Source organism: Rattus norvegicus, chromosome 11 (assembly GCF_036323735.1).
Source record: "Rattus norvegicus strain BN/NHsdMcwi chromosome 11, GRCr8, whole genome shotgun sequence".
NCBI lineage: Eukaryota > Metazoa > Chordata > Mammalia > Rodentia > Muridae > Rattus > Rattus norvegicus.
This window is the reverse complement of record NC_086029.1, coordinates 30,731,093-30,754,067: the sequence shown is the minus strand read 5'-3', so window position 1 is coordinate 30,754,067 and position 22,975 is coordinate 30,731,093. Positions and strand designations below refer to the sequence as shown.

The 22,975-nt window shown below is 44.6% G+C and overlaps 1 protein-coding gene across 4 annotated transcripts in view; it reads left to right on the top strand.

Annotated features, from left to right (window-relative positions):
* Positions 1–4,775: 4,775 nt before the first annotated feature.
* Positions 4,776–22,975, top strand: part of C11h21orf91 (similar to human chromosome 21 open reading frame 91) — a 33,259-nt gene continuing 15,059 nt past the window's right edge. Inside the window, exons 1-3 of one of the 4 annotated variants that reach the window (XM_039088457.2) lie at positions 5,147–5,161; positions 5,569–5,702; positions 10,324–10,463. In XM_039088457.2, coding sequence (XP_038944385.1) covers positions 10,427–10,463 — 37 coding nt within the window. In that variant the 5' untranslated portion in view covers positions 5,147–5,161; positions 5,569–5,702; positions 10,324–10,426. 4 annotated transcript variants of the gene reach the window in all.

Here is a 22,975-nt window from a genome sequence, read left to right as displayed (position 1 = left end):
GTGTGTGTTGTGTGTGTGTGTGTGTGTGTGTGTGTGTGCACACGCACACATTATGCAGGTCAAAGGACACTTTGATCCTTGCTGTCCACCCTATCTCTTGTTCACTCTCACCACATACAGCAGAACAGCTGATACGTGAGCTTCCAGGAATTCTCCTATGTCTGCCTCCCATCTTGCCACAGAATGATCCCAGGCCCGTGTTACCAAGCCTGGGTTTTATGTGGGTTCTAAGAATTCAAACACGTTTGAGCTGCAAGGTCTTTATCCAATGGAGCTATCTTTCCAAATTACTAGTTTTGAAAGGACTACATGAACAGGTAGCCATTCAGGTCCCTCAGAGCCTGCCTCTTGAATTATGAAGAACTGAAGACCAACCCTTTTGGAGGGACTCGCTTTCTTCTCCCTATAATGTCAGGGATGGAGGCGAGGCAGTGCGGTTACTCAGTGATTTTTACAGTGTTGTTCCAGAAACTCCCTCAGAATGGAAGGAGATTCCCACCAGCCCAGGTATTCTCAATCAATTTTATTACTTAAAGCAGAAAATAACTATTAAATTAATGAATAAACTTTTTAATGAAAAACAGGAAATCAACGTGTAACTGTCTAACTGCTAAATAGATTAAAGTGCTCGTGTTAGGAGAAAGGCACAAAGCCATCATGAGTTTCTAGAGGAGGATGCCATCAGCATTTGTCTCCAAAACCTCTTTGAAGAATACACTGAGAAGCTGGACGGAAAATCTGCAGACATAATAACCAAGGATTCCAGCCAGGATGAGATAAGGATGGCCAGAATAGCCCGTAAAAGAAAGCTGGCCACCGTACACAAAACGCCTATTTTTAAAGGCTGGAACATGGATCATACAGTGTGGAGTTTTTAATAGACAGGAAGGCAAATGGGATGAGGCACACAGTGCCCCTGGTTCTTTGCCTAGAGATATTTTCAAACTGCATAAGGACAGGCCATGCTGCAGTAAGGAGGAAAAGATTGAGTTTGGTGATGGTGGTGGTGGTGGTGGTGGTGGTGGTGGTGGTGGTGGTGGTGGTGATGTGGCTGGAATTTGTAATACACAGTGTTACAAAGGGAGAGCCACACATAGACAGCATTTCAAATTTTTCTGTAAGTCTTTGACTGAAGATGAAGCTGAACGTGTGTAGGGTGAGACCCCAAGAAGCTTGGGGAAACTTATCCAATAGAGAAAGAATAACTACTAGAGACTGTAAGTCAAACATCTACTAGAGCTCACAGGAATGTGAGTTGTTTGAGTTTTAGTCAGCTGGGGTACAGAGTCTCTCTTAAGCATCATAACATCTGATAGAGACCCAAGAAAGCCATTTTCTAAGGGCAGGACAAAGGAACTCTAGATGCAGATACAAACCGAGTTTCAAACCAAGTTTGGAGAGAATCAAGCAGAATACCACTAAAATAACCTCGAAACAAAGTCCAAACTTTCCTAAAATTGTATATATTCAGTACATCGATTTCATAAAACTGGCATAGCAAATTAAGGCATGTTTAATGGCCTAAGGCTGTATCAATTTATTATTTCATAGATGGATAGGTGTGGTTTCAGTAACAATTTCTCCCACTGGCTCATAGATTTGAATGCTTGGCTACCAGGGAGTGGCACTATTTGAAAGGGTTAAGAGGCGTGGCCTTGAGGGAGGAAGTGTGTTACTGGAGGTGGGCTTTGAGGTTTTCGAAAGCCCAAACCCGAACCCATTGGCCCACTCTTCCTGCTGTCTGCATATCCAGATGTAGAACTCTCAGCTACTGATCCATTGCCAGGGTACTGCCATGTTCCCCGCAATTTGATAATGAACTAAATCTTAGAAACTATAAGTCAGCCCCGATTAAATCCTCTCTTTTATAAGAGTTGCTGTGGTCATAGTGTCTCTTTGCAGCAATAGAACACTGATGGAGACAGTGGGTAAGAAATCCAGTATAGTGTGGTTTAGTTGAATGCTGTTTTGGGTCCACTGAGGCTAAAATTAAGATGTCTGTAGGATGCTGAAATGAGTTTCCCAAGTTTTTCAGGTTATTGGCTAAATGTAGTTCTTCACAAACTGGGCCCGAGATCCCTGCAGAGGCTATTCCTGGTTGTCAAGGATGAACTATAATCAAGAATTGGAACACTCACCTGTGATCCTGAGCTTGAGGTAGGAGATACAAGTTTCTGACCTGGATCATGGCATGGAGATCTTGAGGCATAGTGGCTATACATCCCAGGAGACTAAGGCAAGAAGATCTCTGAGTTCAAGGTCATCTGGGAGTTCAAGGTCATCTGGGACAAAACAAGTGCCAGATCCAGGCGTGGTGGTACACCTGCTGGAGACCTACGTAAGGACATTGGAAGAAGGAAGATTCTCTCTCTCTCTTCTTCGCCTGCCTGCCTTGCAGGACTGAGCCACTGCTAGATCCTTGTTCTTCCATTCGCAGCTGCTGCTGACCATTGTTGGGGAGTTGGACTACAGACTCTAAGTCATCAACAAATTCCCTTACAATATGGAGACTACCCATTAAGTTCTGTGACTCTAGAGAACCCTGACTAAGACAATCCCTAATGTTGACTTACATCTCTGGGATTCTACCAATTGTTTTTTTGACAGAATTTTAGGAGCCCAGCTCTGTTTCCACCTCTGAAGGCCTTTATTCCAGGTTTTTCGGGTTTGTATGATTTCTAATGAGAAGCCAGTATCAGTCTCTCAACTCCTTCTCCTTAAATACATCTCTTTTATCAGTTGATTTGATGACTTTTCTCTCTTCCTTTTTATTTTTCATTTGATCATGTGGTTAGGGTTCTTTTGTCCAGCTTCACGTTTGTTGAGCCTCCTGGACATGGCTGATACTTTTCATCAAATCTATTCCTACCGCAGTACTGCAGTCATACATGTGTGTTAGCTTGAGTGCTGTCATATCTGAGATTGCTAACACTCTGTGTTTTGTCCTGTGTTTCCTCTCTGTACTCTTCCTTCTGAGCACAGATCTTTTCTTCTGCAGTGTCTGGTCAGTTTTCAAACCTGCCCTGTGATGGTTTCCTTTCAGAGATACTCTTCGCAACAACAGAAAAACCCCCCTTCCATTTTCAAAGAGAAATCGTTGTATTCATGATTTTTGTATCACAGTAGCAAAAGCACCAGACCTAAAACAATGTAGGTTTATTTGGTCTCAGGACTTCAGAAGAATTTCAGCTCATCCCATGGCAGGGAAGGAACAGGGAGGTGGCGCACCTCTTGGAAGCTGGTGTGAATGCAGGTGGCAGTGGGTGTTTTACATACTGGAAGAGTAGGAAGCAGAAGGCAGCCAGCACTAGAGACCAGGCTGATAATTTTCAAAGACACACTCCCAGTAATCCATTTCTACTCACTGGGCTCTACCTCCAGAAGTTTTCATGGCCCCTAAAACAGTACCAACTGAAAAGGCCCATAAGCCTTCAGATCATGAACATATGGGGAGCTCATCTTAAGCCCTAGCAGGTATGAATTCACTAGATCATTAGAAACCCGCTGGCCAGCTTGCCTGGACGACACAGCCATGAACAGCAAAGAGACCCTTTCTCAAACAAGATAAAAAATGAGGACAGACATCTGAAGTTGCCTCCACACACACGCCAGGGTATGAGCATACACGCATCATACACCACCACATGCACAAACATGCGCATGCACACTTTTTAAAAATCACTTTTATTAAATAGGTGAGTAGAATCCAAAGGCAAGATACCTAGCACACCCCAGATTTTAAAGTGCACAGGGGCCTGGGATCTTTAAAATATTTATTATTGTTATTATTATTAGGGGGGACATGTGTCATGGTGAGTGAGGACAGCTTTGTGGACTCAGTCAGAATAGAGCTCAGGTTACCAGGTTTGCCATAACAAACACTTCACTCACTGAGATACTTCAGGTCCAATGGAATCTGGGGGTCTTGCTCGGAGCAAGGTACTGATTTAGGGACTCTGCCTCTGTAATAATGCCACACGGAGTCTTTGAGTCATCTACCACACTTCAGTAGCATGGGCATAGATGACCTTTCTGAGACGTTGATTAGAGCTTTTGCTTCCGCAGCCTTGAGTTCAAGCTCCAGTTTTTGTTTCTAAGAAACTGCGATAAAGGGTTAGTCACCACCGAAGTGCAAGATGAGAGTTTCCTGTTTTTCTTCTGTGGGCTGTTGAGAAAGACTACTTACTACAGCAAACGTAACTGAAAGCATTGCGTAGACCTGTGGCCTAGGCAGGGCTTAAGGAGTCAGCAGAGGATGAAAGTATATTTACATACTAAAAAAGTTTAAGGAATGGGTGGACATAAAAACAAGAGGCGGAGCCTGGAGGATGAGCATGGGATGTACCACGTCGTGGTGAGGGGCGCCTCATCAAGACACAATCAGAACGAAAAGACGCTCTGCTTCTAGGATTATACCTAAATCGGGATAACTGAATTATCAACTTTATCTCATTCAGGAAGTCAGCCAACATGAAACTGGAGTTCAGAGATAGGACGTGGTTCAGGCTCCTAGTTTCGAAGCAATCCGTTCCCCACTCGTGTGTGTGCCTTTCTCCCTCACCCCTACCCCCACCCCATCCCCACCCCCACCACACCACACCACACCACACCCCCAGCATTTGCCGTGGGCCCACTCCTGCAAACCGCGAGTGCCTAGAGTTTGCAGGGGCTGGAGGGAGGCGGGTCGGACGGGTCCATGTGCGCCACGCGGAGGGGCGCGAGATGCTCGCCGCGGAGGCGAAGGGGTGGAGAGTTCGCACAGGGGAGGGGGTCGCAGAGCGAGCGCAGGAGGGCGGAGGGTGGCCGCACTCCTCGTGGCGGGGTGGGCACGTGGGGTCCCGGGTGGGCTGGCCCGGCCGCTCTCCCCGTGGGCGGCTCGGGGTGGCGCAGGCGGCCGGGGCGGGGCGGAGCGCGATGCCGTCTGCGCTGCGGCGGCGGCGGAAACAATAGTGCGGATCGTGGCGCGCGAACAGCGTCCCGCGGAGCCGGACGGTAAAGGTCCTTCTCTGAGCCGCTCTAGTGCGTCGGACCGGTGCCGGGACGGACGGACGGACGGACGGACGGACGGACAGACGAGGCGGATCCCACGCCGCGCCGACAGCCCACGATCCTCGAGTGGAGTCCTCGGGACCCTCCGGTCCGTGGCTGCGGAGTCTCCGACGTGAGCGGACCCTTCCCGGGTGTCCCCGTCCCCACGTGCGTCTTTCCGCTGGGGAGCCCGGGAGCCGGGTAACCGAGTTAGCGGAACGCCTCCAGGCGCTCCCCAGAAGTTGGCAAAGCCGCGTCCCAGCGGCTCCTTCTGGCCACGGCGACCGGCCTGAAGTTGGTTGACAGACCCAGTGTCTGCCGGCGCAACCCGGGCGACTAGTGTCTGCTATGGGCAGCCCTTTTTATGTTCCTGTGTTTTTTTCGCAGTAAAACTGTGATGCTATAATTCCCAAGCATGGCGATGCTTGCCTGATGGGGCTGTTGCAAACGCCTCCTTTTTTGGTTTTTTGTCGGTACTGCAGGCCATAAGCAAGTTCTTGCTTGCTGTTGTGTAACTTGCCTTTTTCTCTTTCCTCATAGGGGCACTATGAACGAAGAGGAGCAGTTTGTAAACATTGATTTGAATGATGACAACATTTGCAGTGTTTGTAAACTGGGAACAGACAAAGACACACTCTCCTTCTGCCACATTTGCTTTGAGCTAAATCTCGAGGGTAAGGATACTGCGGTTTTAACTGCATACCATGTACTTCGTACAACTTACGCCGAGATGCTTGATTACGCCGAGATGCTTGAAAGTAACACTGAAATTGTTTGAAAGCCTAGAGATTGTGGCAATGTGAGGATCTGCTAAGGTTTTCTGGAAATGAAGTCAGAGTTAACATAGTTATGAATCGAGGAAAACTTTTGTCTCTAAAACACAATGTTAAGCACACTCTGACTAATATGAAGTAAATGCAGGTATTGTCTGGTAAACATATTTTTAGTCAGTCTCTCTCTCTCTCTCTGGTATTAAGAATCAACATGACCGTTTACATGGGCAGATGTAATTTCATTCCTTTCCACCTAACTTAGTCTCTATTTTCCCATCATATGGTGAATTTTAATTAACTTTTTAAATTTCTCTTAAGTCTTTTATATAAATTTTAATTAGCTGCCTTTACTTTTAGTAATCTTAAAAAAAAAAAAAGGACTTTTAAATTTTCTTAATACCGGTGAGAATTGTTAGAATGTATAAAAGAAAACTCTTTGGAAATTAAACCTTTTGTTGAAGGTGGGGTACCAGTTAATTGGGCCCTGGGTACTAGTTTCTTGTTTCCAAGAAACATGGGGTGTAACCTTACTTTTCACACTGTCACAGTGAAGCCTCAAATTTTTGGGGGTATCTGTGAATCACACTAAAGAGAAATCTTAAAATTCCCCCCAAAATAAAATCTGTTTATAACTAAGGTGTCAGTGAAGGAAGACCTTACTAGATACTTGGTATTTTGAAATATCTAGATGCTTGAGGTCTTATTTTCAAAACATTTCATTTTGTCTTTAAAGATTTTCACGGTCTTTTTTTTTCCTGTTAGGTACAAAATATCCCTATTGCTAAACACATTCACTCATGTACCATGATCAAAGACTTTGGCATTCCTGTTAGGACTTGTTACTCAGAAACGTAGCTTCTAAATAGTGTGCCTTGGAGCACCGTGAAATTTCTGTGGGCTAAGTAGAATGCTTGTAACTTTGGCTTTAGTAAATGTCGTGATTACAGGTAGTTTTAAAAGCATGACTTGGAAGTATGATTTTTGTGTGGAGTTGATGTTCGTGCTCTCCGGGCTGCAGTGAGGGGGCACACTTCCGCTCTTCAGAAACACAGTTTGCCCTGTGTGTTCTGACACCTCCTAGAAGTTTACATTTTAGAAGGGCAGAGGCATCAGAAGTGATCAACTGCAGCCTCTGTTTTCTGTGGAAGAAACTGAGGCCTGGCGGGTGACCTGCTCCCCGTTGCTGGTGTGGTGACATCAGGCTGTTGTTATACTCCAGGCAAATGTTTGCTGGGAGCACATCTGTGCCAAGCATGGCACTAAGCGTCTTACTGGATTATCGTCATTCAAAATAGCTCTGGGATGCCCGCTGTTACTGCTGGTTTGAATGTGATGGAATGGAACCCAAGAGACCTAAGAAGTCCACTTTGAAGGGACATCACTAGTTAATTGATAATCCTGGGCTTTGAAGCTAGGCCATGTAGTTCTTGTGGTTGTGACCTCAATCCCATTGATCTACTGTCAGTAGGTAGTTAATTGTGGGATAGATGCTGGGAGTTCCTCCCCCTCCCGAATCCCAATTGGGTTTTGGTTCAGCCAGGTTTCCGTAGTTGGTGCTTCTGATAAGTGAACCATCGTGCCATAACAGATTTTACTACAGAGACCCCGGTTCTCACAGTTACTTTCCTAGCTTTCTGAAGAGGCCTTTTAACAGCGTGTGAGCATTTTAGCTCTTGATGTGTAAACACGACCCTAGTCCTGTGTTTCTGAAATAATAGTTGTCTATTAGTCCAAAGGACAAAAACGGTTCTCAACCTGGATTAGAACTGTTTCATCCTCTGTGTGTTTCAAAGGTGGAGTTTAAAAGCCTTCTCAGTTTGTGTAGAGTGTCAGTTACTTGCTCTCAAATCTATTTCCATTTTTACTGCACTGATGAGATGTTTGTTATAAGCATTTGTTTAGTTTAATGTTGTCATATTGCTGTGGGAAGATGGGGAAAAGATTTCCACCAATGTCAGTTTTTATATCAAGACCCAACCAGGTCTTGTTAAAAAAAAAAAAAAAAGTAGAGGAAATCAGTGGAGGGTTGGCAAGATGGCTTTAATTCAGAGAAAGACACTTAAGGCCATGCCTCAGGACCTGAGTTTAATTCCTGGATCTCACAGGGTGGAAGGAAAGAACCAGCTCCCTCAAGTTGTCCTCCAACCACCGTGTGTGAGTTGTGGCACACTCCACACACACACATACACATTCCACATGTTTTTAAAATCAGTGGGGAAAAAGTGAAGATGGGGTCTGTAATTCTTCACCTTTGTTGGTGTCTTGAGGTATTGTAGTTTTCTTTCTATAACAGGGAGGTAAGATGGGCATTTGAATAGAACATCCCTGGTTTAGTATGGTTTTGTCTGGAGCATGGTGATGATGCTGTTAACTGTGAAATTGTACATTTTCTCTCAACCAGTTTTTTTTTCCCCTTTTTTCTCTTTCTTTTTTTCTGCAAAGAGCCCAAGTGGGGGAGGACCACTACAGTTGGGCCAGGTTTTAGTTCACACATTTGGAATAAAACGCCATTTTGTGTACTTAGATTGTTTACACGAGTGAGCGCTGGCCTCGTGATAATGAGCCTCTTGTTTGAGAGCCACGAGCTTGCATGTATTTCTGCAACGAAGACAAAGGATGAAAGGGAACGGACCTCACACAGGCCGATCTTACGAGCAACTCTGTTTCTGGGCGTGGCTCTGAGTTCTCTTTTTTCCTGTGGTTTCACAGTATTTAAAAAGGAAGGTGGGTACTGACAAGACTTTTAGGTTTCCAAAGTGTGGTCCTGTTCTTCAGAAACCTAAAAATGTATTCCAAGGGCTTCGGTCATTAACTGTCCCCAAGGGTGGCATTCGTAGCCCGTAACTCACCAGCAGGACGACTTATGCACTCGTAAGCTAAGGAGACAGGTGCACAAGCAGAGGCCTAGGGCCTGATCTAGTCCTAAGGCACTCTGAGGTTTAGCATACAGTCTTAGTGATTAGTACACTGACGGGCGTCTAGTTTACTGTGGTAGATGCTCTGACCTGAAGCCAGGTCTTCGGGGCCTGCAGTGAAACAGCCATAATGTACAAAAGGCGACAACAGTCTTGGGAGTGATCCGCAGTGGCTACTCTGCTTCCCAGATAAGTAACTTAAGCTTTCTCTCTTACAGCGACAGATACAGCTGTTAGATAACTAAAGCAGTTTGGTTTCCATCAAGGCTGGCTTGAGCGTGTGTATGGCTCCTCCATGTAGTCTCAATTCTCCCTAATTTCTTCTTGTTTCATGGAAACAGGTAAATTCCGTTAGAATCTTTCTAACAGGAAAAGGTGTATTTTCTCCTATAAAGCATAGGCGAGCCCCATGACTGCCTTTACCGCTCCTCCGTCCTGAGGTTTTCTACCATCTTTGTTTCATCACTGGTTGGTATAAAGTCCTTGTCTCCACTTAAAAGCCACAAGTGGTGTTTATTGATGAAGGTCTTCTGTTCTTACTCCATACCCTATTCTGAATGCCAGCATCTTTCTGCTCAGACAGATCGACTGCTCGGGACTGGGAAACAACGAACTTCGGCTGACCACTGCCTCTTCCTCTTGGTCCCATCCCGTAGTGGCCACACCGTGTATTAGAGTCAAGTAAAAACGGTCTGGAGAGCCCTTCAGAGCCCTTGCTGCTTGCTGGTTTACTTACCTAACCATTGTTCACCATAGGGACGAGAGCTTAAGTTACTCAACCAGAAAGCCAGAGAGTGCAGGTTTTTGATTGCCCACACCTGCAAGATGCCTCGCAACCATCTCAAACTCCAACTCTAGGGGACCTGAGGCTGTGTTCTAGCCTCCGTGGGCACCAGGCACACACACAGGACACACACATACTTGCAGGCAAAAGCCCATACACGTAAAACCAAAACAAGTACACGTTTAAAAGATCAACTTAAAATGCCATTTTTTAGTTCATCTCAGTGTAAAGCCTACTGCTGTCTCTGAACTTTCGGTGATCTTTCCCTCTTAACTGCTTTTTTTTTTTTTTAATCCCTGAAAAAAAAAATTGGCCTCAAAAGTGGCTGATGACCATCTTGGCGGCTGACCATCTCTGAAGAGATACCAAGGGAGAGGGGAGCCATTAGTGTCTCCTGAACAGAGGCAGAGAGAGAAACCAGGGAATAGTCCCAAGCTTAAAATATACCACCAAATTACTTAGGTTTAATTTCATTTGTTCTCACCCAATAATAAATTTCTGGGGCACTCCTCCTTGGGAGTTCGATTAATTATGATGTTTTATGGACTGAGCTAGGCTGAAAAAAGAAAAAGAAAAATTGAAAATCCTTGACAGCTTTTTGACAAGCCCACTTCAAGGATGGCTGCATTCTGGTCTTCACAAAGCAACCATTATTCTAGGGACTTCCACCCCAATGCGGGAAGATTGATCTGAGCACCAATTGCTGTCGACTATAATGAAAAGTTTTGCCTTCCGTGTGACACAACCTGTAACGTTGGGAGGGGAAAGTATTTGTATAGCCAATCTTATTACTGCCTCCTCAGTACACACTGTACCTTCGTAGAACATGGATCTTATGCAGAGCAGCAACTCTCAAACGTGATGACCGGAAGGACAGGAGATGGCTCGGTGAACTAAGAGAAAGCTCCCTTCCCACACGGGAGGCAATGTTGACAGAGGCCTTTCTCTTCTATTCCGGAATAAGTAAGTAATGGCTGGAGTAACCCCAGCCTTCCCAGCTTGTGACATAAGCCTGAGATTGGGAACTATGCGTCAAGCGAAGTAAAGCAGAAATAAACAAATGCTTGGGTCTTTCTGCACAAGGAGGAGAGCTATCAACCCCAGACTTCCAACTCAGCTTCTTTCCGGCCATGTGTCTGTACACGTTGGGTTACACATGTAGGCAGGTACAGGCTAAGGGTTGAGACCCAGGGCTTTCCTCAGTCTCTCTCTACCTTATTTTTGATTTTTGGAGATAGGACCTTGATAGGACCTTTCACTGAATGTACTTTCCCTGAGGATACTGTTACGTGGAGCTCACTGACTAGCTGTACTGACCGACCAGTGGGACATGGGCTTCTCATGTCTGCCTCTCCAGTGCCAGGTCTCAGGACCACGCCACCAAGCCTAGCTTTTACAATAGTGTTCAAACACTTCTCGTAAGCACTTTATGGGACACAGCCATGTCCCTTACCCCCAACTTCTTTTTACATGACAAATACCCACTCTTTATAGTTCAGGAAACTGTTATATAGGCCCACATCAAATCTCAATAAATAACCATGACCAACATCCGTGGGTGACCCAAACTTTAAAGCTTAACGTAGACTTTTAAATAACTGAGACTGAGGAGAAAAGTTTACGAAAATAGGCTACTGTAAGTGGGTCAGGGGTAAGAATTTGAACCTAGCCCCGCCCACACGGGGTTCAGTTCAGACAAGCCTTTCTAATTGCAGCAGCTTTTCTTTGGAAACATCCTGTAATTTCAGCTCATCGCCAGTGAAACTCACTTTCCACTCTCGTCTGCAAACAAAACCATTTCAAGTACACGGTGATAGACAGTCCAGAGCTAGACCAGCAGGTGGGAATCCCGAGCCGCCCTGAGACGGGCAAGTTCCTCATCTGCACTCTTCGCTCAGTGTGTGGAGAGGTTCATGCTCATCTACGTCCGCAACAGGAAATGAGTAACACCTCCTCCCACTCCGTTATAAGCTGCAGCCAAAAAAAAGAAAAAAAGTGGGGAAATCGGAAACCTTTAATGTTATGAACTGTTCTTAAGTGGGTCTAGCAGTTGTAGCAAACATGTAGATTTCATCCATCTTAGCCAAGCAGAAATAATTTTATCTTTATCTGTGTGTGATAAAATGAAGGGGACCCAAATGAGTGGAGTCGCCCTCCAGTCACACAGTAAAAAGACACACAGGAGCTTGGACCCAGGTAGGTCTCTGAGGCCAGTGCTAATACAGCTGCAGCCACCGGGCAAAGGATGTGTCTTAGACTTTCCTTAGAGTCGCACCGCATTAACCATAGACCACACCCTCTGACAGGGCAGTGGCACCTTCCCCGTGATGGAGATTCCTTTCTGTGATACTGAGTGGTACTCCTTATTGAGTGTCACTCCCCGTCGGGTTTTCCCCGTGCCTCTAATTGGTCCCACAGGCTGCTTCCCACCGCGTTGCATTCGTTTTGTTTGGTAAAACTACATTGGCGTGTTTTGCCCAAGCCCATCTAGCCTCACCCCTGGTCTTTTTTGTGACCTTGTACATTCGACGTACGTATCTAGCAGATTGCCTTCTGTTTCTCTCCCTCCCCTCCGACTGCCTGTACTTGCAGCTAATTTTAGACATCTTCACTTATGTAATCTGTGGGCACCTGAGACCGCATGTCTGAACGTAAATTATTCTGCGCCATATGTCATTTTGGACGGGAATCCTCCCTCCCGTCTGCGGTTGGAGACGAAGCACGGAGAGGGTAAAGATTTATACACCTTGCAGGATGACGCAGGAATGACTTCACAAAAAGACTGTGCGGTCAAAGTCATTTTAAAAAGTTAAATTTCTCAGGTGAGCTTTGTGGCTCGTGAAGACGATTTTTCCAAACACAGCAGTCGGAAGTGGGAAGACTGTGGTGTGTTTGAGACCAGCCTAAGACACAGACCCGTACCCTGTCTCACAGAAACAAAAAAGTTCCTTCAGATGAGCGGACTGTTTGCCATGCCTCCCTTTCTGTTTTATTCTTTGCTCTTGTTTCGGGGCAGGACTTTGCTATGTAGGTTTGGCAGGCCTGATGGCACCTGCCTCTGCTTCCCCCCTACTGGGATGAAAGGTGTGTGTATCATTGCCCCAGTCTCAGCATTAACCTTCCCTCACACCCTCTCCTTCATGGAAATCTTTCCACCCTACTGCCGCAGGGCCTCAGTGATGGTGTGTTTGCCTCCTGTTCCATTTTCTTTCCCCATGTGATACCATAACGACCAGGGAATGTTCAGCCATCACAGAAGGACTAGCAGAAGCATGGATAAGTATTTAATTGGTGAATTAACAGGGAAGAATGCCAAGGACCAGCCTCGGCTTGGACGGGTTCTGGTGTCTGGGAGCAGTAAAACAAAGGGCTCGAAATCAGATCGTGGGTCTTAGCTTTGATGGCCTCTGCTCTGCTGGAGACTGCTTTCCCTCTGATCTGCTCTCTCTCTCTGTTCTACTCGAGACACTTCTCCAAGTAGTTCTTTCTAGCTATTCTAAAAAAAAAAGTTCTCTAGATAGCTCATCTCTTGCATATCATAAGCCCAATCTTTTTATTTTACATATCAATTCAGTCATTTACTCCAGATTTCCCTTTGGTTGTCCTGTGAATCAGTATCCGGTGACCCCAGCCCCTTAATTCTTAGGAGACAGCAAGCACACATTTTCTTTTTAACATTGCAGAAGAATTCAAAGATCTGCCTGCCTCTGTTAAACAGTATAAACCAGCTAGGTGGAACCTTGTCCTGAAATTACCATTTCTACCACACTAAATTCCCTCTCTCCCAGGTTGACCTTGAGCTCAGGAATCTGCCTGTCTTTGTATCTTTCTGACAAGCTGGCTCATAGTGTAGCTGCCTCTGTTTCTTTAGATCTGTGAAACCCCTTATACAATTCATATTGCATCCTTCTATTTTTGCATAGTTGAGAAATTTTGTATTTTCAAACTCATGTTTTTAGTTAAGGCTGACCTGAAGGTCCTAGCATTTACCATTTTGCTAAAACATTAGCCACACCTTTGCCTCCTGGACTCACTATATCTCGGCTTATCATGGGCATCATTAACGTTAACTGGGAGGGCATTTCTTGAAGGAGGACCGTGAAAGTAAGTATGTTATTACACAAACAAGCCCTACACCCACACATGCTGGCCCTGTCCCAGGGGCAGGAACGTTGTCATTCTATCCCTACTAAGGCCATGTCAGAAGAACTTAGAGAATTGCCTTTAAGACTTCCCTTCTAAACTGACCCACAAGGAAACGTTGCTGTATTTACCAAATTACATAAGGTCTTTCTGGAATCTACTCACAGCAGTGAGTCTTAACTAATACAACCAAAGAGCTTTATCTTCCCTTCAGAATAATAGCACAGTACAGCTAGCACTAACAGTCGTGTCTAGTTATCTTAGTCAACTAGAAGTATAAAAGGTGCGTTTGAGCAGGCTGTCTCAGAACACTCTTTTAGGTTCCTGTGACACAGGCAAACACTGAGTCTGGATGCAGCCACAGACAGGTGGGCACTCACTGCACATTTGATCTTGACTGCGTTGAAATCTGTGATCAAAACGAGCACGTGGACCATGCACCCCAGAGCATCCTGTTAATATTATTACAATTATTAATAACATGCATAAAATGACTCTCTAGCTCAAAATCGTAGTTGATTCATCCCAGTAGCCAGGAGTGAAATGTGTTATGAGACGTACAGAAATAGTAAATCTAAGTTGAAAGTACTCAATACCTGGGACATAATTACTTCCAGCCGAAGATACAGGCGTCCTGGTTGAAATCATGAACAACTTTTCGCAGATCGTAGATAAAAGCCAACCACCCAGGATCAAAAGGTGATTTCCGTATTACATGCACAGAATCATGGCCTCTGAGGAAAATGAGGACAGGAAATGAAGAGTTTGGGCTGTGCTCTCTCAGCCGTACCTCTCATTTGCAAAGGCAAGTCAGCTGCAGGCCGGAAGCCGGCCTCTCACTTCCGCTCCACTTCTCTACCACTGCTCCTCCGTCAGGGCATTACTCCGTGGGTTTTCCTTCAGAAACCATTTATTTCCTCTCTCGCTCACCACTACACTGACACCGAGGCGTCTCCCTCAGTATGACCAGTGAGCCTGCTCTTGCCATTTCTTCCGGGTCAAGCTCTTAGCTCTTGGATGTAGCATGCTAGACTTGATTAGCCTCTTTAATTAATTCTGAGAATTTCATAGAGAGTATTCTTTTTTTTTCTTTCTTTCTCTTTTTTTTTATTTTTTATTGAGTATTTCTTATATACATTTCAAGTGTTATTCCCTTTCCCGGTTTCCGGGAAAACATCCCCCTCCCCCCTCCCCTTCCTTATGGGTGTTCCCCTCCCAACCCTCCCCCCATTGCCGCCCTCCCCCCACCAGTCTAGTTCACTGGGGGTTCAGTCTTAGCAGGACCCAGGGCTTCCCCTTCCACTGGTGCTCTTACTAGGATATTCATTGCTACCTATGAAGTCAGAGTCCAGGGTCAGTCCATGTATAGTCTTTAGGTAGTGGCTTAGTCCCTGGAAGCTCTGGTTGCTTGGCATTGTTGTACATATGGGGTCTCGAGCCCCTTCAAGCTCTTCCAGTTCTTTAATTCCTTCAACGGGGGTCCTATTCTCAGTTCAGTGGATTGCTGCTGGCATTCGCCTCTGTGTTTGCTGTATTCTGGCTGTGTCTCTCGGGAGAGATCTACATCCGGCTCCTGTCGGCCTGCACTTCTTTGCTTCATCCATCTTGTCTAATTGGGTGGCTGTATATGTATGGGCCACATGTGGGGCAGGCTCTGAATGGGTGTTCGTTCTGTGTCTGTTTTAATCTTTGCCTCTCTATTCCCTGCCAAGGGTATTCTTGTTCCCCTTTTAAAGAAGGAGTGAAGGATTCACATTTTGATCATCCGTCTTGAGTTTCGTTTGTTCTAGGCATCTAGGGTAATTCAAGCATTTGGGCTAATAGCCACTTATCAATGAGTGCATACCATGTGTGTTTTTCTGTGATTGGGTTAGCTCACTCAGGATGATATTTTCCAGTTCCAACCATTTGCCTACGAATTTCATAAGGTCATTGTTTTTGATAGCTGAGTAATATTCCATTGTGTAGGTGTACCACATTTTCTTTATCCATTCCTCTGTTGAAGGGCATCTGGGTTCTTTCCAGCTTCTGGCTATTATAAATAAGGCTGCGATGAACATAGTGGAGCACATGACTTTTTTATATGTTGTGGCATCTTTTGGGTATATGCCCAAGAGAGGTATAGCTGGATCCTCAGGCAGTTCAATGTCCAATTTTCTGAGGAACCTCCAGACGGATTTCCAGAATGGTTGTACCAGTCTGCAATCCCACCAACAATGGAGGAGTGTTCCTCTTTCTCCACATCCTCGCCAGCATCTGCTGTCACCTGAGTTTTTGATCTTAGCCATTCTCACTGGTGTGAGGTGAAATCTCAGGGTTGTTTTGATTTGCATTTCCCTTATGACTAAAGATGTTGAACATTTCTTTAGGTGTTTCTCAGCCATTCGGCATTCCTCAGCTGTGAATTCTTTGTTTAGCTTTGAACCCCATTTTTTAATAGGGTTATTTGTCTCCCTGCGGTCTAACTTCTTGAGTTCTTTGTATATTTTGGATATAAGGCCTCTATCTGTTGTAGGATTGGTAAAGATCTTTTCCCAATCTGTTGGTTGCCGATTTGTCCTAACCACAGTGTCCTTTGCCTTACAGAAGCTTTGTAGTTTTATGAGATCCCATTTGTCGATTCTTGATCTTAGAGCGTAAGCCATTGGTGTTTTGTTCAGGAAATTTTTTTCCAGTGCCCATGTGTTCCAGATGCTTCCCTAGTTTTTCTTCTATTAGTTTGAGTGTGTCTGGTTTGATGTGGAGGTCCTTGATCCACTTGGACTTAAGCTTTGTACAGGGTGATAAGCATGGATCGATCTGCATTCTTCTACATGCTGACCTCCAGTTGAACCAGCACCATTTGCTGAAAATGCTATCTTTTTTCCATTGGATGGTTTTGGCTCCTTTGTCAAAAATCAAGTGCCCATAAGTGTGTGGGTTCATTTCTGGGTCTTCAATTCTGTTCCATTGGTCTATCTGTCTGTCTCTGTACCAATACCATGCAGTTTTTATCACTATTGCATAGAGAGTATTCTTCTTATACCCCATTCCCCACCACATGCCTGGTCCTTTTTTTTAAGTGTTGGAACTAAACCTGACTTGGGCCAGGTAAGTGTTCTATTGCTGAACTGTATCCCACCCCTTGTTTTTTAGTGGTTTTTGGTTGGTTGGTTTGTTGGGTGGTCGGTTTGTTCCAGGCGAGGTCTCACTAATTTTTTCAGGCAGGCCTTGAACTTCCATTAAATGAAGCTGACTGAACTTGCTGTCCTCCTAAGGCAACTTGGCAACCTCTTCTATAACTGAGATGGATGGATAGATGATGGATGGATGGATGATGTGATGGATGGATGGATGGATGGATGGATAGATAGATAGATAGATAGATAGATAGATAGATAGATAGATAGATAGATAGATGCCCTTGTACTACCAAACCCAGGATTCTAGGAGCCTTCTTAACTGCTCACCCCTGCCTCTCATTCCCCCTCCAAAGTAACTCTAGACTCCATTCCCTTCGTCCTGTGTTAGTCTTATTTATGCCTTGGTCTCTTCATGCCCTGTGTCCTAAATGCTATGGATCTCTCCTCCTTGAATGGTAATTGCTGAGCCCTTGCAGTATGTGTTAAATGAGGAAGAATGGTGAATAAGATCATGAGGAGAAAGCCGTGCTAGCTAGGGCTGAGGAGAAGTGATGGGTCTGGTGTGTGAGTTAAGTAGGAGAGCGTAGTATATGACGAAGTGCTAACAGAGTGATTTGGGCTGAAGGAGTCCGTTTTCCCCTAGCCATTGCTGTTACTGGGTTACTAGGGCCCCTCTTCCGTTAACACCGTAGCTTCATGTTCTGTGGATGTCGAAGTTTGGAGAGCTGAGAAGTTGGCCTTTCTGTCCTAGGTGTTCCACCTCTGCATCTGTCCCCCCCCACCCCCCTCCTCCTGCTGCAGGGCCAGGAGTGTTGGTGGTTTTAAGCCGAAAGCATCCATGTATGCTTTGTTCACTTAGCAACTTTTCCCAGGTGCCCCTCGTATTTCTTGGTTCTCCACGAAGGATTGACAGGTGAATAAAACTCTGTTTGGGTTATGATTTTACTTTTATGGGGAATGGGGTCGCCTCTATTCCCTTGAAGTTAAATGTTCTGCTAGATGCAATGTCAGCAAAGAAAGCAGTCAGGAAAGTTTTACTATGCTTTGTGAATGTGTCTGTTACTTCCAGTGCCTCCAGCTTTCTTGGTTTACTTAGTCGATTGAAACATGGCACAGAACCTAAGCCTAATTTGTCTTGAACTAAGGAACGCTGGGGATCATATTCAGACTAAATTATATTTCTCTGCGGAAATTTCCGTGGTGTTTCGAATCTTTCCTACTGAAAATGTAAGCGGCTTTATTTTCCTCAAACAAAATAGTCAAAATACAGAAAGCAAAAGGAGTCAAGGGGTTCATAATCACCCAATGTGTTTACTAATCTGTGTTTCTACTGCTGAGTTTTCTGGGGCGAAGGCATGTGGGGAGGGGAATTGTACTTTAAAGAAAAGTTAGTGCCCACGCCATTACCATCCAGTATTCTCATTTGCTACATTAGGAGCATTCTTTCTTGTCAGTGGGTGACTCTTTAACACTTCAGCATTCTTAAAGTGCAAGCGTCTTCTGGAGAACTGTGTGGTTAGTTTCTGGTTTAGCGGTACTGAAACTGCCTTCCTTCACTTGCCTTCCTAATGTCCTGCCGTGATGCAGCTTAAACTCCCAGAAGCTGTAGGCCCCAAAGGTAGGCTTATCATGTGCTCTAATGTCTTCCCACGCTACTGAATTGATGCCATGTACTCTGTCATTTAAAACTCGTTCTTGTTTCATTGGGCAAACAGTTGGTTTCCGTAGTTTTCTAACCTATTCATTTAGCTCAATTTACACTAGAATTATGGTGAGGTAGTTATGACAGAGAGCCACCACGTACATGTGGTTATTCCACCGAAGATAAAATATATATCAGAAGGTTACTGCTCCGACATGAATAGGTTCCTGTGTTCACCTTCATTGAGAAATAATATAAAAAGAAATATTTATATGACTGGGAGCAAAGTAAAGGGAAGCTGAATTGTCTGCTGCCAAAATGTCACATGCGTGTGCTTGAGTTGGTCTGAAACACAGGTTATAGTTTTAGCTTTCAACAGCGTGATTGAAGGATGTTACAAAACACTTAAAATTACTTTCCTGGAACATGAGGGTCTGTGGTTCAAATGTCAGCAAAGATACGGAGTTGTATGTTTTATGGTAGTCTGAGGTCACTTTGTCTCTCTTACCTGTAAGCAAATCAGTTTCTCAGTCCAAACGTTGTCTGGGGAGACAGTGACTGAGGAGCCGAACCACGGTTCATCTTAGTTTCTGTCTTAGTTAGGGTCTTGCTGCTGTGAGCAGGCACCATGACCAAAGCAACTCTTTGAAGGACATCATTTAATTGCGTCTGGCTTACAGGTTCAGAGGTTCCATCCAATATCATTAAGGTGGTAACATGGCAGCATCCAGGCAGGCATGGTGCAGGAGGAGCTGAGAGTTCTACACCTTCATCCGAAGGCTTCTAGCAGAACACTGGCTTCCAGGCAGCAAGGACAAGGGTGTGAAAGCCCACACCCACAGTGACACACCTACTCCAACAAGGTCACACCCCCTCATAGTGCCACTACCTGGCACAAACATATACAAACCATCACAGTTTCAGATCCGCTTCTGGGTCTGGCTGACTTGTACCCATTCGTGTGGTCACTACTATAAAAGTGTCTTTCAGAGTGTCTTCAGGTAACATTCGTCTTTATAACGTTACCATTGAGACACTGTCAACCTTGCTGAAAGTCACTGTCCCTGCACACCACGTCAGTGGATGGTAGGAACTGCCCAGTCTGTTGTACCCATAGCTATGCTCTGTTGCTTAATGACTTAATTTTGTTTTATATGATCACCTCACATAGAAAAATGGCATAAATGTTAGAACAATGAAGTAAGTGTACTTAGTAGAAAACATGTACGGAGGATTGAAAAAAGCTGACTGCTGGCTTAAAACTTCGCAGCGTTTAATTTTATTTAATCGTGCCACTTCAAATTATCTGAATGTGGTGTGTCTTAATGTTCTTGAAAAGCAGACCTAGTATTTTTTTTTTTTTATCCTGTGCAGTTCCAAACATGGTGTCCTTCATTACAGGGAGGCTTTCAAAGAGATGGCGGTGGCTTCCACGCACGTTCTCTTTCTGAGTCCCTTTCTTTCCTTAATCAGTTGACTGTAGGTGAGTCTTCCTGGCCAGGTCAGCAGCCTGACCAGCATGGTTTAATTTCAATAAGTGAGAATGAAATCCAATTCAGAGTTGAGTTCCCAGGTCACACTAACCTCATCTCTAATATTAAATATCGATGTGGCTGGTGGTTAGAGTATTTATTTTGTAGCCTGGATGGAGCCAAACCACCGTCACAGAAAGATCTGTTGGATGTCACTGGTTAAAAAAAAAAAAAAGTATCCAAATTAGAGAGTAGCATCGAATATGGGATTTTTTTTTTTTTTTGGTGCTCTTTTAGTAATAAGCAGTTGTTATGTAGGTGTGTTTTCCTAACTTCCCAACTGTTAAGATGAAAAAGTAAACTTCACTGGGAGAGAGGATTTTTTTCTGTTTGATTTGGTTTTGAAATTGTCGCATGCCGTCAATATGTGAACGCACTTCTGCTACGGCTTCTCGGGTACTTGATGTCGCGGGTGTATTTTAACATGACTTCTCTGAACTCTTGGCTTGCTCGAGTTCTTCCTCATAGTTCGTTTATTGAAGCAGGCTGATTCGATTGTCAGCTTAATCCTCTTAGCGCACAAGAACTTGAGCCTGGGTAGCCAGCCCTGAGCTGAAATCTGCTACCTTACAAGACCACCTGTTACATGTCTCTCCTCAGATACATGGTTCTCAAATACATGGGACGGTTGTGGGGCCCATCTGCGTGATACTCAACGTGATCACCAATAATTCCTGCCACCCAGTGCAGAGATGCTGGGTTGCCTCGCTTTCAAACATAAAGACCTTGAACACGGCAGGCTTTATTTAGTCATCTAAGTGACACTTGGGTTAGCTAAACATCAGAGAGGTCAAAGAGTGGGGTTGTCCTTTGTCGCACTATTCTGCAGGCACCATGAGCAACTGCTAAAGCTTTCCAAGGAAGGACCTATTCAGATCCAGGCCAGCCTTCTCACCTTTTTTTTTTCCATGACGGGATAGACAGCCTGAACACCCCTCCACTTCCGGCAGTGCTCAGCAACAATAAAATGGTAATATCTTTTTGAACCATAGCTTGCCCAATGCTTGCTCAACGGATGCATGGCAATATAGTCAGACTAGGTGTGTCAAAGCATTGTTCTAACCAGTCAATCCAGAAAAATACAGTTGTAACATACGTTAAAGTGACCTCACCTGGCTTGAGGTCCCAGATATATGTGAATCCAGTCAGGCGTTGGTGTGGACTGTTTTGATTTGAAGAACATGTTCTCTGTTTCCACGAAGTTGCCTGCCTTCTCTATAAGCCGGTGACTGAGAGACCTCATTTAACAACGGCGATCAGGAATTGTATGTGAATGTAGTGGGTTTTTTTTTTCCTTAAGATATTTGGAGACCAAACAAAATGTGTGTGCTGTGGACCCCGAGTGTACTACCTCTCCAGATACGGCTTCTCTTCCATTCCACTTATCAAAAAGAGTTACCTGCTCCTCAAAAACAAAGAAGTGGCCTTTGATTCATGCTAATCTCTTCTATTGCAACTGTAGGCACATCCACTCATCTTTATAATTAACAGTTGCTTAAACAAGCATGGTATTATTTAACATGTGCGAGCCCTTCTCTCTTAGCAACCAAGGTGAATTTATCAAAACAAATCACTCTAAATCCCGGAAATTATCTAAGCTGGGCACAATATGAACTGCCATTAAAAAAAAAAAAAAAAACTATTTGGAAGCAATGCTACTGACTTTTACTGCACAAATGATGTTTTTATTTGAAGGCTTAAATTATTTTAATGAATATTAGTAACCTGGAACTTAAGTCATTACTAAACTCTCTCATCTGATTAAGAAAAAGAAAAATAAAAAGTTCACAGTCCTGCTAATAGGAAACCCCACAAAAGCAAAACAGGGTCCAGTTGGTAAATAAATGAGCAGGAGGTGGACAGATAATGTGATTGAAGAATTCATGAGGAAAAGCTGTGGGAACAAGACCAGGATTCTTGACTGGGCCAGCTGGCAAACCTCCCAGACCACTTGCTTAGTTGATTTCACTATGAGTTAACCATAAATAGGATCTGCAATACGTAAGGATGGATTGGGTGGATGGACGGATGGACAGATGGACGGACGGACAGCTCATAAAGAGCTTTGTCAATTATGGCTTTTCAAAAAATGACTTTTGGTAAATTGTCTCTGTTAGAAAGAAGCATTGTATTCCCACAGTAAGCAGATTAAATAAAAGCCCAGGGATACTCTCAAATTTAAGAGCAATGGGTAAATACTCACATTTGAGTAGTTTGGGGCCCTCTGTGGGCTTTGATATGGGCAATTTTATTTTAAAGGGAGAATCGCAGGATGTAACTGTGAGGACAGCCTGCCAGATGGGTTATCGGGAGAGTTTTCAGAACCTAGAAGAAAGGCTTAAGTAAAAGTTCTGTGTTGTGGTTTGTTTTCTGTTGCTTTGTCAACTCTGTCAAGCTGGCAGCTGAAGCAGTAACAGCCTATTCCTTGTCAGCTTTGACGCAGCACTTTAAACTGTAACCTTTCCCTTCTTGTTTGTCCCCAAGATCTTTTGTTAATATCATGGTATAAAATACAGTACAGCCTTAAAAGTCGTATAGTTTTGTTTTGTTTTGTTGTTTTTAAATAAATTCCCATCACTTAAAAGTTCAGATTCTCTTTAAAATTGCAGTCTCTTTTAAGTTTGGGCTCCTGAAAACCCCAAAGTAAAACCAAAGTCCAGCAGTGTCATTCCAAAACCTGGCAGCTCAGCGCCCGACATCCGGGACTCACTCTTGACCGTGGCACCAAAGGGCTTCGGCAGCTCCACTTCTCCGACTTTGCATCCACAGCATGTACGATGGTTTATGCTTTGCCTGGGAGTGGCACTATTAGGAAGCGTAACCTTGTTGGAGGAGGTGTGTCACTGAGGGCATGGGCTTTAAGACCCTTGTCCTAGCTGCCTGGAAGTCTGCATTTTCCTAGCAGCCTCCAGATGAAGATGTAAAACTCTCAGCTGCTCCTGCACCATGCCTGCCCAGATGCTGCCATGTTCCCTCCTTGATGAGGATGGACTGTACCTCTGAACCTGTAAGCCAGCCCCAATTAAGAGTTGCCTT